Here is a 17,317-nt window from a genome sequence, read left to right on the forward strand (position 1 = left end):
CAAATTAAACCAAAGTATGAAGTACTTACTACTTTTGCAAACCACTGGTAACGTTAAACAAATATGTGCCAGGAATGATGTGTTGATATAGAATTGTGGAGGGCTGTGCCAGGTTAGTAATTTCTTCTACACAGTGAGACCTGCTGGTGTCATTTTGGTCTGGGTCATAAAATTCTGTTAAACGACCCCGACCCCCATCACAGTCAGGAGCGATAATGTGGCCCCCAGAGAAAAAAAAAGTGACCCCTGGCTTAAAGTGTCAGCATAAACTTCTCTATCTTTATTATTTTATTTTTACTGAGAGCGGATTTGCCTCTCCACAGATCTGACCAATAATTTGGCTTGGTAGCGTCACCTAATACTTGTCTCCGTGCGTTTAATGATATACTGTGGAACATTCCAGGCAACAAGCAGGTGGCAAGTTACATAATTGCCTCTTGATTTGACAGTCTGACAGTTTTTCTATACTTTTTTTTTTTTTTACTATTTGATTTTCTTCGTCATTGTTTGTTTAGGTGAATAGACTTTGACACTCGTATTCAAACGCATGGGATTAGCGCGGTGGTTTGAGGAATCATCTTGTCATTTGTGTGTAACAGGAAATAACTTGAAGGATCCTCTGGTGAAACAGTATAAATTGTCCATGAAAACGTGGCGCAGTGCGTAATCTGGGTTTGCGGTTAGATTTCGCACGTTTTAAGGAATATTGTGAACACACAAACTATCCATGACTTTAAGATAAATACGCCAAATCCTTGTTGTATCTATGCCGTCTGCAACAAGAAGATATCATAAGAACACAGCATTTAAAGGGGCAGTGTGTAACTTTTATGTTGGAGATGATATTGCTTTGCCATGAATGTTCCATAGTATGACATTAAACTTAAATCTTAGTTTTAATACAGTTACAGGTGATTTTATTGCTTATAGGTATTTATACTGTAAGCGGGGTAACATCTCCACAGATCTGACCTGTAACTAGGCCTGGTAGTATTACTTGCCTGTCACCATGGAAATAGATGCTGTAGAACATACCAGGCAAAACAATTACATCTCCATGGAGACAACCCTCCGCCACAAAAGCTACACCGTGCACCTTTAAGTATGCTGATATTTATTGTCTTCATAACTTCAAGTGTGCAATCCTAGTGTTTTTTCTCTTTGATAAACTGTCATAAGCGGTATCCATGGTGACTACATTGGATTTTGGGAATATTTTTTTTTACATTTTGGTGACATTATGAGTGTTTAACTTTCCATAAGCAACGGATTATTGTGAATTCAGTAGCTCTTATAGCTCTTATCTAGCCTGATTCAGCAACCAGTTTCACTTTGTGGAAACCGTCTGACCTCGTAGCGTTAGAATTCGTTCGCTTGACGGTAGACGGGTACTTTTTTTATTTAACTAATCGCTGCTGTTTGGTTGTGAGGGCAATAACGTCTTTCCCTTGATAAAATTCACCACACAGTCTCTTTGTTCGGGCTTTAAATCCTCGATCTTGGGAATCGTTGCCAACACCGAATGTATGGCTCTTCACTGATTGGTTGGTGCCCGGACTCGCACTTCCAGAGTCCTTGCAAACCATCTAGTGTATTCCGATTCCTGACCTAGTTGCTGAAGAGAAATGAAATTGAGTGGAGACACTAGGTGGCACCAGCCTGACAAACACCGTGCACCTTTAAGTACGCTAATATTTCTTATCTTCTTGCATTCTAGTGTTTCATCTCTTTTTAGTTTCTTTGATACACTGTCATAAGCAGTATCCTTGATGAGTAGTTTGGATTTTACAAATATACTTTTAGCATTTTTGGTGACATTGTCAGTGTTTAACTTTCCATTGGCACTGAATCATTATGAATTCAGTAGCTCTTCTCAACAACGAGGGAGATAAATCTGGATTACATAGTTCTTCAATAAACAAAATTATAAAATACTAACAAAATAAAATTTAATTCTGTCAAATGTTTTTCAGACTAAATATCTTATATCTCACCACTCACCCAAGTAACTTCTTCAGTTCTGCAATGTGTATCTTTTCTGGTGAAGGGTTTGTGAAATGCTTTTCTCCATGGATATGTTATTGCTTCGGAATGTTTCATAGTATAAGGTAAAACCTTTTTATCTTCATGGAGACCAAACCAGACCAAGTTACAGATCAGATCTGGGGAGAGGCGACCCCACTCACTGTCAGAATGCCTGTTTTTCTATGTATTTTTGAGCTATAAATCCACCTGTAAGTGAATAAATGTAAAGAAGAGCTGTTTAATGTCGTACTGTGGAACATTCCAGGCATAGCAATGACATATCCATAGAAACAAGCAGCTGACGGACCCTCAACCAAAAAGTTACATAGTGCACCCAGTGTTTTTCCTTCACAAATACTTATTTTGACATGAACTCTGATGGAGTTGTAGTTTGGGTCAGATTTATAGAGACACATAATGGTTTTGAGAGCTTTTTTAGTCAAATAAGAATTTCTTTAGTCGACTACAGCCCTAGACTGAAGAATCATCTTAAATAAATGTCGAAAGTATAAACTCTTAAAAGCTTTTGTCCAGTTTTGTCCAAAATTCAATTTTCTTTTGCAATCGACCCAACCTGGACGACGAAGGGATTAGCAGACAATATGCACTATTGTTTATTGCATGATAGGCTAGTCAGCGTACTGCGTAACGGCCCTTAAAAGTCCCCTTGGGTAATAAAACCACTCTCCCTCCTCTCGCACTTGAACACTTGCGAACGCACCACTCCTCCCTCGTTCTCTCCCAACTCTCTCTCTCTTTCTCTCTCTCTCTTGTAGCTACAGCAGGACAGGACCGAAAGTGCGCTCCTGCCCGTAGACGCAGTTCACTCGCTGGCTGCGCTGCCGCCGGAGGGGGCTCGGTCTGGAAGCTCCGCGCGCTGCAGCCGTACAGGGGGAGGTCCCGGATCGCGCACATGTAGGAGGCAGGACTTCTGGCTCTGTTGCGCTCCTCTGCCTCTGGACTGACTGTGGCACTGTGAGTGGAGAACACCAGCGAGCGGAGGACACTACTGACGCGCGCACCGCTCCACGACGCATCCACGGCGCGGCGTCCACGGAGCGTACGGGGACTTTTGGCGATAAAATACCTCAGTCCTTACGCGGATACAGCTGTTGTGTGTTGGTTTCTTCATTCGGTGTCTCGTTTTGGAGAAGTCACAGCTCGCCAACGTCTCCGGGACTGTTTCCATACTTTCACGTGCGCTTTCATCTCCGGACAGCCCGGTTCAAGAGCGCGACATGCCGCTGTCTCCTACGTGTCTGCGCGCTTTTGTCATTCTAATGTGACTCCGACTGGCTGTCTGTGAACTTACGACAATGCGACGCGACATCTTCTAAAACACCTCTGGACACTTCTGTTTTTATTTTATTTTTTCATCTATTTTTTTTTATTTCTTCTTCAAGTCGCGAGGATGTTGCCGTCCACCTGTAGGCTCGTGCTGTGGTGCGTGCTGCTGCTCCAAACGACGCACTCCTCCTCCGGGCTAATTACAGGTAACGTTGCAAACATGGCTTTTTAATCTACTCTTCACTATAAAGGCCAGACACTCGCTCAGTCCCCGGCACTTAGCAGCGCAGGCTCGGGCTTCTGTGGCGTTTGACTCAAATAAAAGGCGCTGTCAAGTTTGTGATGTGGGCACCGATCCGGAAACTTTGCAGCAGCGTGAACAGCTAGTATAATAATTAAGACTGGCGTTTTTTCGGGGGGCTGCGCTCGGCCACTTTCATGTGCGTAAATGAGTTAAAGGGTGGGGTGGTTAAATGTACGTGCCGTTATGCCACTTCAAAGCTCGTTTTATCTGTTAACTTCATCTAAATCAAATATATGAGATGTAATATGTAAAAGAATAGTTTGTAAGTCTACGGAGTTGTGCGCAGTGTCTGTTTAAGCTGCTTGTTAAAACGCTTTTGGCTATAGTTTTTACATTTACGTTTTTACAAGGGCCAATTTGTGATGTTAATTTTATATTTAGACTCAAATGTTACCACAAATTGTACTAGACTATCTACGCGTTGCAGGATGATGATTTGGGATCGTTGCCATAGTGATTAACAATTTAATTAAGCAGTGTCTAAGTAGTTGTTAAAATGCTCCTGGTTATAGTTATTAAATTTAAGAGCAAGTGTCAATTTGTTTAGTTAATACTATATATTTATACTCACCAATTGTATTAACCTACCCACGGGTTGCAGGGTGATGATTTAGGACCGTTGCCATGGAGATTAACAATTTAAAACAAACTATTTTATCGTTTTGAGTGAGAAAAAAGTCCCCCCAAAAAACGTTCCATGCAACAAAACCATCAATAGATTACAAACGTCATATTTCTATAAGTAGGAATCTTACTAAAAAGTTACATCACTACAATTTAATTTTCTGGTTAATAATTAAAATATTGGACCAAATAAAATGTTATTTGTTTGAATCAATGCGTAAAGCTGTCACAATTCTCAGAAAAAATGGTGTTGATCGAGTCGATATTCGCAAATCGCTAATCTCATCCCGTGCGTAAAAACAGTCCCATTGATTCTTGGTTAAAAGTTGTAAATGAAAATGTCTCCGTGGTGCCAGCGCGTCTCCCTGTCTCCCCGTGTGTCTGTCTGTCTGCCTGTCGCCCAGAGTGTCTCCAAACTCGGACCTGTCTCGTCTGTCACCCCGCTCCTGTCCTGCTTTTTACGCGCGCACTGGAGAGCTCAAATTTTACGCGTAAAGGCATATTTCATGGATATTCATTCTATACGACTTCCTTTTTGTTATGAATGTGTTTTTCGTGAGGCACTAACCCAGATCTGACCCCGTGCTAACCCGAAATGACAAAAATAACCACAATTAATTAGAAATTGGGCATGTCTGAACGCAGCGCTGGAATAAACCTGGAATAAACCTGGATTAAACTTTATCCAGAGCGGGATTTCAACAAGTTTTAACTCTGACTACGGCAGATCTAAACCAGGACTAAACCGGGACTAAAATTGGTTTGTACAGACTGATTTGTGGCCGCTCTATCGCCACAACAAAGAAAACATTGATTATAGAGCAGAGCGTGTTGTCCTAAAGCATGGATAGGCCTATAGAATTCACATGATACACGCGGGAGGTCAAAGTCAGTGTATAAACCGTTATGTTGCATTAAGTTACGAAGCGTTTTGTGGTGCGTTAAAGGGACGTGGTAAAAAAGAAAGATGGCACAAGTAGAGGAAAGTGATGAAATTTGGATTACAATCACAAGCAGAAGTAAAATAACGCAGCACTTATTAGAATTTTTAGTTTCTTAGTTTACTGTCATTTAATTAAAGGCATACTATGTAACTTTTCTGTTGAAGTGTCTGCCATCTGCTTGTCTCCATGGAGATGTTATTGTTTTGCCTGGAATGTTCCACAGTTTGGTTTGTGGCTTGCCTCTCTTGCACACATTACAGGCGGTTTTATTGTTAGAAATTAGACATGTAACAATATCCAAATCTCTCTGTATGATATTATCACGATATGCATCTCACGGTACGATATTTATTGCGATATTTTGGAGAGGCTGATATAATTGTGGATAGGACACGTTTCTGCTTTTAAAATACCTTGATAAGAGTTTGGTGTGAATTATTTTCATCATAATCCCAAGAATTCAAGTCAAAAACATATTTCTTCATGTTGTTTGCACTGAAATGAATCATGGGATATGTAGTTCCCAATGTTTATAAGCTGTTGCTACTATAAAACCACGCATTTATGCAAAGGAACTTGTAATTCAATATATTGTGAGACTTTTAATGATACGACATCATGATATTTCGGATATTGTTACATTCCTATTAGAAATGCATATGAAAAACATGCAGTTTTAATGTGAGCGGGGTCCCCTCTCCACAGATCTGACCTGTAACTTGGCGTAGGGGTGTCACTTCACTTGTCTCCATGGAGATAGAGAAGTGCAATGCCATTCTGTGGAATATTCCAGGCAAAGCTATAACATGTCCATGGAGAAAAGCATGCAGCATAACCATTATATTCCATCAGAAATGTTACATAGTGCACCTTTAAAATCACTTGGTCATATTTATATACAGTGTTGCATTATCATCCAACTTGCCTATACTGTAAATATCAAAATAGCATATCTATAGATCAAAATAGCATAAGACACAGCTTTATTTTATTATTACTTAGTTCTCTATTCACTGCTTTTCTATCTTCTTCTTGGAATTTGTAGCCTGATTCACTTTGTAGAAACTGTCTGACCTTGCAGCGTTAGAATAGGTAGGCGGGTACTTTTTTTCATTTGACCAATCGCTGCTATTTGGTCGTGACATATGTAATGTGTCGCTAACGGGGCTAACTGGTATATTAAGCTTTTCCAAAATCCAAAATAGGAAGAAGGGCAATAACGTCTTTCCCCTTGATAAAATTTCCCAAACATTCTCTTTGTTCCAGCGTTAAATCCTCGATCTCGGGAATCATTGCCAACACAGAATATACGGCTCTTCACTGATTGGCTGGTGCCCGAACTCGCACTTCAGGGTTTTTCCAAACCTTCTAGTGTATTCCGATTCCTGACCTAGTCGCTGGAGAAAAATGAAATTGAGCGGAGGCACTAGGTGGCGCCAGCCTGGCTACCAAATTTGTACTATGTCATTTGAAAAGGAATTGTTCTTATGTGAGCTTTATCAGATTTTTACTGTCTTAAAACATGAAAAAATGCCCCAAAAAATCTCAAGTTTCTCCTCACTTACCTTATGAATTCTGAGCATCCTAATAATTCACCACAATGAGTTTCGCCATCACTGTAAATCCGACAACAACAACTACCGTGCTCATACACACTTCTTGATTATATTATAGGACAATAAAATGCTTCATAATTAGCTGGTATATTTTTACCACAAGAGCTGCTCATATAATACAATACAATCTGTAACTGGAGCATGATATACATAACAAGTTAGTTAAAATGTGCATTTACGTAATTATTCTAGTTAGTATTTCTATGTAAATCTAGAAGGTTCTAATGAGGCGTGTGGATGCTAACTGCAGTATTGGGATTCAAATTAGACCTCATTTGGGTGTGTCTGGTTTCCATAACAATGAGACAGGTCCCTAAGGTGGGCTGGGGTAGGGTCCTGTGTTGTTTTTATACCAAACGACTGCTTATCTTAGATTGTTTAGACATTTATGAGCGATGATTAACAGCACAAGTTACTACGACTCCTCAGAGCAGGGGTAGTCTGGAGACGTTTACTGGTGCCCTGAGTCTTGACTGACAGGCATAAAGGTTTAAAGATAAGAGATTGTATACTGGTCAAACGTCTTATAATGTAATGTACTAACCAAATCAAAAAGATAATGTATTTCTGATCAAAAACATCTGATTAATAAGGATAAAAGATGCAAGCCACAAATGCAGTCTTTTCTGTGGACCTGGTTTAGTCTCTTTCACTAGTTTTAAATATGTGTGAAGTTGAATTTTGATGGAGCATTTAAAATTTTACTTTTCAATTTATAATATTCAAGAGTGTTCGAGTACTTCCATGTAAAAAAAAAAAAAAAAAAAAAAAACTTAAATTTGGACTAAAAATAGGACTAAAACTGAGACGAGAGTGTTCACTTCCATGTAAAAAAAAAAAAAAAAAAGGGGGGGGGATTAAAATTGAGACGAGAGTGCTCACTTCCATGTTAAAATAAAAAACTGGGACTAAAAATGGAATGAGAGTGTTCACTTCCATGTAAAATAAATTGGGACTAAAGTTGGGACTAAAATTGGGACGACAGTGATCACTTCCATATAAAAAAATAAAATTGGGACTAAAATTAGGACGAATATTGGGACAAGAGTGTTCACTTCCATGTAAAAAAAAAAATAGGAGTAAAATTCAGACTAAAATTGGGACGAGAGCGTTCACGTCAATGTTAAAAAAAATGACTAAACCTTGAACTAAACTTGGACTAGACTAGAACCAAACCAAGTCTACATCAAGACTAAAATGGAACCAAACCAGGACAACTGTGAACCCCAACCTTACTTAAAGATGCTCTGTACATAGTGTCTTGTCTCCAAGGTGATGTTATTGCTTAGTCTGGAATGTTCCACAGTCCGTTATTAGGTTTAAACTTGGAGACAAGCGGGAGATGCCACCAGGTCAAGCTACAAATCAGATCTGTGGAGAGGTGACCCATTTTTTTTTTTACATGGTAGATAGATAGGTTTAATATCTTTGTGGAGCTTTCTAGGTAAAGCAATGGCATCTCCATGGAGACAAGGACCAAAAAAAAGTTGCACAGTGCATCTTTAAATCATCAAATTGATTGCATTTCTTATTTTGTTTCTTTCATTTAACTTCATATTTTTGTACCACTTGCAGTACCTTCATACTTTCTAGCAGTCACTATTGCGGTAATAATTCATGCACTACCTCATTTCGTCAAATCCACCGTCTCTGGATTTCGTCTTCCCCTTTCTTCTTTCGTTGAACTACATTGTTTACATTGTCTCCATCCTAACTTTTGACAGATCGCCATAGCAAAGTTTTATGACTCTTGTTACCTCCCATGACCCCTCTTCTCCAACACAACTGAAGCTACAGGAAGGAAGCTTTTGTGTCCTATCCCAAACACTATTGACCCCCTTGGCCCCCCTTACACATCCTCATGGAGAGGGTCTTCCGTAGCGTCTGCCCCTGTCCACATGTGGCTTTAGTCTGGATCATAAAGTGTGTTTCGAGATAGTTTCCTCTGCTGGGGTCATGTTACATTTTACTGACTGACTGCAGGAGTTTAAGTGTCTTTAGATGTACGGAGGGAGCGGATCATAACAAAGGCGCAGTGTGGTGCTTTGGAGATCGGGTTAAAGAGGCGGACGTGAGACTCACCTGTCACCTCACCTGGCATTTCACCTGTTGCTTCACCCGTCACCTTAAATTAGTCATCACTTATCTTATTTTGACCTCAAGAGCTGGTTATACAAAAAAAATTTGTACTGGGGCATGACTATTTTTGCACAAATACATGGTAAAAATTGGATACAGGGTCTCACCTCACTTGTCCCCTCACCTGCCACATCACCTGTCTTCTCACCTGTCACCTCAAGTTATTCACTACTTACCTTTGCATATTGAGCATCCTAATTATTTACTGCGATGAGTTTATAAGCACTTTTTACAATTCCTCGAGGCCAGAGCAGAGCTAAAGATAACAACAACTAGCATGCTAACACATCCTGATGATCTCACAATGAAACTCTTTATAATTAGATGCAAACAGCAAACAGCAGACTTGCTTATACAATATGTCTGTACTGGGGCATGGCTAATTTTTCTCAAATACATAGTAAAAAAAACTCTAACCCTAACCCTCACCTGTCCCCTCACCTGTCACCGCACTGGTCACCTCACCTGTCATACATGTTTTACACCAGCAGTCTCCAACCTTCCAAGTAGCTTGCCAAGGGATTTCTGAATTATATGTATTGTGCTGAATAACATGTAACATTTTGAAGCCCAACTTTGTGCTCTAATATATGCACGGTGGCTTATGTTTTATAGACATCTAACTGTACCAAAGGCTCACCCTCTTTCTTATAATCATCTCAATTCCTCTCTGTTTGAGACGTTTATAAGAAAGAGGGCTGTTTTACACAGTGTTATGAGGACCGGGATAAGCTGGTTCAGAGATTGTTTTTTGAGTGTTAGTGACATGCTTTTAAATAGTCAGATTAAATTTTATGGAAATGGTATAATGGATTGTCCTGGCGTAATGTACATAATGTTGTCACGATACTAATATTTCAAACTCAATTTCGATACTAAGTACAGTTGAGGTATTTGATTCTTCCAGATCTCAATAACACATCTGGCGAAGTCCATGTGTCCGTTTTACATTAGTGTTTAATCCAGGAGAAGCATTCAACTCCATGGGGTAAAAAACAGCGAGGAAAACGTTAGATATTCACTGTTTTGATATTTACTACACTGGTTTTAGATCAGCAGTAATGGACCATGGACTTGTACGTATTGTTTCACTGTTTTGGTCCACAACTCTAAGTGAAAGTGAAACCTACCTCAGCTTCAATATGGTTTTTTTTGTGCTGCCGAGAGCAAATAATGTGTTAGATGATAGTAATTCAATTTTGGTGAGTGTGTAACCGCAGCCACTTTGTTATAGGCAAAGGGTCTTCCCGAAGGACTCAAAGAAAATATTCATTGTTAGAAGTTAAATAGATAAACCACGAAAAATTAAATAGCAAAACAAAAGAATTATAAAACTAATCATTTCTATAGTGACAAGGGATGTAACAATAACCAAAATATCGTGATATCGTATCGTCAAAAGTCTCACAACAATATCGTAGGATGTAACAATATATCGAATCACAAGTTCCTTTGTTTAAATGGATGGTTTTATAGTAACAACAGCTTATAAACATAGGGAACTACATATCCCATGATTCATTTCAGTGCAGAAAACATGAAGATATGTTTTTTACATGAATTCTTGGGATTATGACAGAAATAATTCACACCAAAATTTGTCAACGTATTTTAAAAGCAAAAAGGTGTCCTATCCTCTCCCAAATATCTCAATAAATATTGTACCGTGAGATACATGTCGTGATAATATCGTACCGAAAGATTTGGACATTGTTACATCCCTAATAGTGACTGTTAGTACAATGCTAGGTTAGTTTTTTTACAGATATGTTATCCAAGCAAATAGATAATGGAATAGATTTTTAAATAGAGGTCTGTTACTCGAAAACTGCGAGCATTTACGGAGCACACCATTGCACCATAAATCTGCTCTTTAGTGAGGCTCAAAGGTTGATCCAATATTTGTGGACAGTCGTCACTTACAAAACAAATTCTTCCCTTTATCTAAGTAGGACGCTCTGAAACACTGCACTAACACTGTTCCATCCGTACATGTCAAAGGCTAATGAGCTTAACAAATACAGCTACCACACATGCACGTTTGAGAAGACTGGCTCCTGGCGCTAGTGTCCTTATCAGTACAGTTTATTTAAGGCATGAAGTCACGTCTGCTGCTTCAGACTGGGGCGCGTCCAGCTTCTCATCTAGATTAGAAAATTTTATATGTTTTTCTTCTCGTCTGCAGGTACGGAGGCGAGCTGTGAAAATGAAGGAGAAGTGTTGCACATCCCTAACATCACTGATAACCCCTGCATCACCTGTGTGTGCCTGGTAAGAACACATGATTTGTCATACAGTATGTGTTGTGGTGTCATAATAAATCATGGATACTCTAATCTATGTTGGCTAGAAGTAATTGTAGACATGATGTAGGGCTAATAATATGCCCCAAAAAAGTATTTCTTTTTGGGTTGATGAAGGAAATTGGAGAAAACCCACCCAGATACACAAAGAACAGGCAACTCCACACAGAAAGGCCCAGACAAGCCAGGAGTTGAAGCTGGAACCGTCTTATTGTGAAGCAAAACTTATTAGATTAACTGCACAGTTCTAATGTATCACAGTGAAGGAAAATAGAAAAATACTTTATTGATCTTAACAGAAATTCAGGTTTTGCTGCAGAAACTTTTCCACTGTGCTTCTCAGTCGCCTTTGTGTCTCAGTCTAAAGTGGCCAGGGTCTGTGTCAGGGCAGTTTGAGGAGAGGAAGGGCATCACAGCAGTGTCCAGGGGGAGCCAGGTGAACACAACAGGAAAGGCCTCTCACGCAGAGTAAGAGAAGAGATCTGTTGTGTTCCTGTTGTTTCAGTTGGTGCTGAAATGGTCCATTCCTTCTAAGTATTTCCTCTGGAAGGTTTCAAAATATTTCCTCTGGAAGGTCTACTGTCAACATATGGTGTAAAAAGGAGGAGATATGTCATTATGGTCACTGTCAGGTTTTATTTATTGCTATCAAGTTTAATGTTCAAACTTGGTGGTTCAATCTGGAAGAGATGGAGAGGCTGAGGGGGCTGCTGGTTCTGCTGCTGCTTTGTTTATGGGGTGGAGGAAGATGGAGACACATAGTTGAAATGGCATTGTGATGGTAGAGAGAATGCAATTATAGGAATGGCTTGAGTCTTGAGTTGTAAAGCATTAACAAAGACTTATTTCATAATGAACAAATTGTTTATTGTTTATAAAGAGTGATTCAGGCTTAGTAACTGATTAAGAGGGTTATGAGTAAGTTTTTGGTTTTTTTTGTATGTTGCTTTATTATGGCAATTAATGACATTGTACCTGATTTTCATCAAAAACATATCCATAGTTGTGTCTCATTCACATGTTTTACACACAAATCCTGCATATTTAGGAGTTCTTCTCTCAAAAACTTCAGGGCATCACAAGATGGAAGAAAGCATTTTGAGCTTTGGAGATGTAGACAGAATAATAATAAAAGGGTTTTACAAACAGGTGAATGATTCAACTCCAGGTATGTTTTTGAGGTGGTAACAGCATTCTAACATGGCTTAAAGCTCACAAGAGTACATTTCTACATAGTATAGGACCTTTAAGTGTACTTGAATTACTATATACTGTACCAGCCTGCTGAAACCTCTTGACTGTCAGCGGCTGTGACTTTGTGTTCAGTAACATTTACCTTACCTTTACACTGTTCAGTCCCGTGACCTCGTGTGCTTCGCTAGTATAGGCCAATATTTGTGTATACAGTAGATTAGGGTTCCTGTTTGATGGATCTTATCAGGAGCAGACAGAGCCCACACCTCAAGACGTCCTGAGCCAGAGGTGTGGTGAGACCAGCCAGCAGGGACCTTTCTCTGTGAAAAAGATTTGATGATAGAACTGTAGCCTAGTATGTCTTTAAGATTATGAATTATTAAGTAAATATTTTCTAGATAAATATAGGCAACCTGAATAAGTTTGAGGTACATTTGACTAACTTCAGAAACTGTCAGCTATATACTTTAGTTGCATTAATAGTGCAAATAGTAATACTTAGAATTATGGTACTGCATTATCATTATTATTATAGTGTAGTCGTACTAGTAGTCTTGTATTTATAGCAATAACACTAGTAGGCATTTTATGTTGTAATTTGTAAAAGTACTGGTAGTGCAGTAGTTTTGGTGTTTATACCTTACTAATAACAGTAGATTATAGGAGTCTGCAGGTACAATTTTGTCATGGGAGTTGTAGTTCTTTTAGAAAGTAGTAGTAATTAATTTGCTGTGCCAGTAGCATTTTATTTCAAAGAGGGGTTATTATGCAAATAGACTTTTTAGAGCTTATCTACCTTGTTATAATATTGTCCCCTCATCAAAAACATGTCTGAAGAGGTTTTATATTTTTCATCCATGCATGTTTAAGTAATTTAGCAATTTCTCCCAGGCACCATTCAAACCCTCCTTACAGTTAGTAGTACAACTCTGTCCAATGCTCCGCCCACAAGCCTTCAACAGTTTTCGTTAAGTATACAAAAGCGCGATACTAAACAATGCACTACAACTTCGCAAACCTGATGTGCAGCAGTTTTAATAGCGAAATACACATGATTATGCTGTGGTAGCACGCTGAAGGGGGAGTGACTTAGCGCGGAGAGCAAAGAGAGAGGGGGCTTAGAACATCAGAAAACAAAAGTGAAACCTATTAAAACACGTTAAAGTGAGTTTAGCATTTTCAAAAATATGATATAGAAGTATAATACCCCCTCTTTATTTAACTATCTCCATGAAGACCAGCAGAAAACGTCACTAGGCCAAGTTACAGGTCAGATCTGTGGAAAAGTGGGCCTGTTAACTGTGTTTTTGCTGTAATTCTAAGAAGTCAAAACACTGGTAATTGAATAAATATAAACTGTGTATATGTTTAATGCCATATTGTGGAGTATCACAGGCAAAGCAATAACTTCACCATGGAGACGAGCAGATGGCGAACCTTCCACTAGAAAAGTTACACAGTGGACCTTTAAAATTCACAGTTGCTCACATTATTTGCCTGTACGTGACCATTAGCAACAGTATTTTTTGTTTTTTCTTTGAGTGAAACTTGAGCACTTTATAAAACTCCTTTAACTGTTTCCGTGGGTTTACAGCGCAGTCGCAGTGAAACCTCAAGTGGGGATTGTTTGTTTTAAGAGACTGTCCTGTCGTCACGGCGTCTTGGCCTGTCGCGGCTGTTAGCTACAAAACATTAGCGCAGCTCTCTTTTTCCAGGAACATGTGGCCTTTGACCTGTCAGCCCCTGTCTGTGGCCTCCTGTGGCTCTTTGTTTCAGGGGGATGACATCAGGGCCTGCCAGGTTTCTCTGTCTCACTGGAAGCTGGAAGTCTTGTGAACGGTGCAAGATGTGGCTACTACGTGAATGACTTGGCAATAAACTTAGACTAATACGCTAGCCACCACGTTCCAAATAGGAAGTGAACATGGGGGCGCTTCCGGCTTCATCAACTCTGTTTCCAATTGACTTTACACTGAAATATTGTGCGCAGTGAGCTTCATCATTTTGGTCTTAAAATGTTTGTATTAACTCGCTCTACATGGTCCTGGTGTTTTTATTTTGCTATTTTATCCTGTAAATAAATTCCAATTCCTAATATTGAACATGGTTCCAAATTGGCCCCTATAACCGCTAGACTTGTGAGCCTCGTTTGACTGGTGACGCCACTCTCCTTTACATGTCCACTTCTTTATATGCCTACAATGTTTAACTGTTACCAGGAGGTCACATGACACTGCTTAACCAATGACAGCTCTGGAAACCCAGTCCCACATGTGTTTTTTCATCCCAGTGTTTAGGTCTACTACAAATAAAAACATTATTATCAGATGAAATTTAGCTGTTGTGCTGACTGTGGCATATTCATGATGAAGCTGCTTGCTGAAACATTGCTAAGTATGCATTTTCCGAATTCAAATAAATAAATAAATGAAAGAATTATGCCGTAAAACGTAAAACGTGTTAACTTGTGATCTAGGTTTAGATTTCTCTCTGGCTATTACACTGATTTTGTGAATTATTAAGTACTTGTTAGATCTGCATGTTTCAGCAGTGGCAGGGTTCTCATGGTCATGGAAAACCTGGAAAAGTCATGGAAATTGAATTAACAATGTCATTTTCCATGCCTGGAAAAGTCATGGAATTTTGTAGATTCAATGAAAGTTCTGGAAAAGTCATGGAAATTTTAGTATCTCTTTCACACAACTGCGGTGTTCTGTTAAGGTCTCATTAGACTATTATGATTATTTCCAAACATATGCGCCTTTTGTTTAAAAGAGACGACAATAAATGCATTGACAGTATTTTAAATGTTAAAAAACTATAATACCAAACCATAAGGTGAGTGGAAAAGGTTAACATTTCATATTTAGCCTAAAAGTTTGATCAATTCTACACATGTAGGGTGCCGTAAAGTCATGGAAAATTCACTTTATGTCATGAAAAAGTCATGGAAAATTTTTGAAATTTTGTCAGTGAAAAAGAGTGGGAACCCTGTAGTGGTCATTCATGGTATTACATGGTGCCAGAACAACCACCTGCAGGTCTTTGTATCATTAATGTTATTGTAATATAATTTTAGGCAAGTGTACAACTCAAAATATATGCACACAGTTCATATAGTCTTGTACCAACTCATTAGTAGTAATAATACTTCACTATATTTGCTATGAAAATCTGAGTATACAATATATCATAAGTAGTGTGTATCTGGCTCCTGATTGGCTGTCGGTGTTATCTGCAGACATCGGCCCATGCCCTGCTCAGTGCTATCTGTCATCAGCAGAGAATGGGCCCTTTCATCTCCCCCCTCACAGGCTCACTAATAAACATATATACATTAGGGCCATTAGCTTTATATTTAATTTGGCTTTGTTTATCTCCTAAAGAACCGTTTGACGTAACCTAAAGCTGTTCATACCTGACTGGTAGCTTAACAGCAAGTGGTGTTTTAGCTTTGATGAACACTTCCTAAATTTATGTAAGATAATAGAAGGCACAAAAAGTAGGTAACTAAGTGGTAACTTCTTTGAGAGAGCCGCTATTGATATATTATACAAGTGGCTAATGCTGTTGTTTTATTTATTCTACACCTCCACCAGATGTAAAAAGAGCATAGACTGTATACAGAAGTGGACTAAGGGAGTGTGATGTCACCCATAGTGTTCGGCTATCGCTAACTAGCACTCATCGGATCCAAGTTCCACATTAGGAATTAATAATAATTAAGGATTAAAAAGACAAAAATGACGAGGCTCACTGCAGTTTAGAGAGAGTGGAGTGACCATTTTTCAGTGTAAAGTTCATTTGAGCCAGAGTCATTGGAGCCAGAAACACCCCCATGGTCACTTCCTACTGCGCTAGCGGGTTAGCTCTGTCCACTTACTGTATACATGTCTATGAGCGAGAGGCTATATTAAGCAAGCTAGCTGCGTAGTTTCAGCTAAGATGCTAAAAGTGGCTGGTGTTGTGAGCAGCCAGCCTTTCCATCTAAGAATCTTGTTTATTCCGGCTATTTCTGAAAAGTGACAACAATTTCCTCCTCTCCGCATCAGGAAACGCAGCAGTTTATCAAAGAAAACATCCAGGTCAAACTTAGGCTATGCTAATAATAGAACAGTGTTGTGGTGGATCAGGGGCACAACAGACTGGGGAGCTCAGTATGTGTTATTGGAAGATCAAGAGGGAATCAAAGAAATATATGTTTAAAAATACATTAAAATGCTGGTGATTGTCTTGCTTGGTCCAATTCAGTGTTCACAAGCTACACTCTATGGACTAGTCTATTTGTTTTCATCAGTAAACCTATAGGCCTATACAAGCATGTAGGCTAAGTGGCTCACCTCAAGACAATAGATAATCAGTAATCAATAGCCTATATCACATCTTTACATTAAAGTCACACTATGCAACTTTTTAGCCACACAATAACATAGGTTGGTTTTAGTTTTCATGCTGATAAACATGAAAAAAGTATGCATCTTTACTGTCAGCAGGCTTGCATCTCCACAAACCTGACACTTATTTGTTGTCCTCCTGCTTGTTTCCATGGAAAAGTTGTTCCTTTGGTAATAATGTCCTAGCCAGGCTGACGCCTCCGCTCAATGTCATTTCTCTCCAGCGACTAGGTCAGGAATCATAATACACTAGATGGTTCGCAAAAACCCCAGAAGTGTGAGTTTGGGCACCAGCCAATCAGCGAAAAGCTATATTCTGTGTTGGCAACAGTTCCCGAGATCGAGGGATTAAAACCGGAACAAAGAGAATGTTTGGTGAATTTTATCGAAGGGAAGGACGTTATTACCCTTCTTCCTACGGGATTTGGAAAAAGCTTAATATACCAGTTAATCCCATTAGCGGCGCATTACATACGTTACGACCAAA

General features: G+C 39.2%; 1 protein-coding gene across 1 annotated transcript in view; it reads left to right on the top strand.

The window, feature by feature from the left end:
- Positions 1 to 2,846: 2,846 nt before the first annotated feature.
- bmper (BMP binding endothelial regulator) overlaps positions 2,847 to 17,317 on the top strand; it is a 58,903-nt gene continuing 44,432 nt past the window's right edge. Inside the window, exons 1-2 of the mRNA XM_055164301.1 lie at positions 2,847 to 3,518; positions 11,125 to 11,210. Of these exons, the coding sequence (XP_055020276.1) occupies positions 3,437 to 3,518; positions 11,125 to 11,210 (168 nt within the window). The 5' untranslated portion in view covers positions 2,847 to 3,436. The remainder of the gene's footprint in view (positions 3,519 to 11,124; positions 11,211 to 17,317) is intronic.

This window comes from Boleophthalmus pectinirostris, unplaced genomic scaffold (genome assembly GCF_026225935.1).
Source record: "Boleophthalmus pectinirostris isolate CB_2022bp ecotype Guang Dong unplaced genomic scaffold, ASM2622593v1 HiC_scaffold_6, whole genome shotgun sequence".
Taxonomy (NCBI): domain Eukaryota; kingdom Metazoa; phylum Chordata; class Actinopteri; order Gobiiformes; family Gobiidae; genus Boleophthalmus; species Boleophthalmus pectinirostris.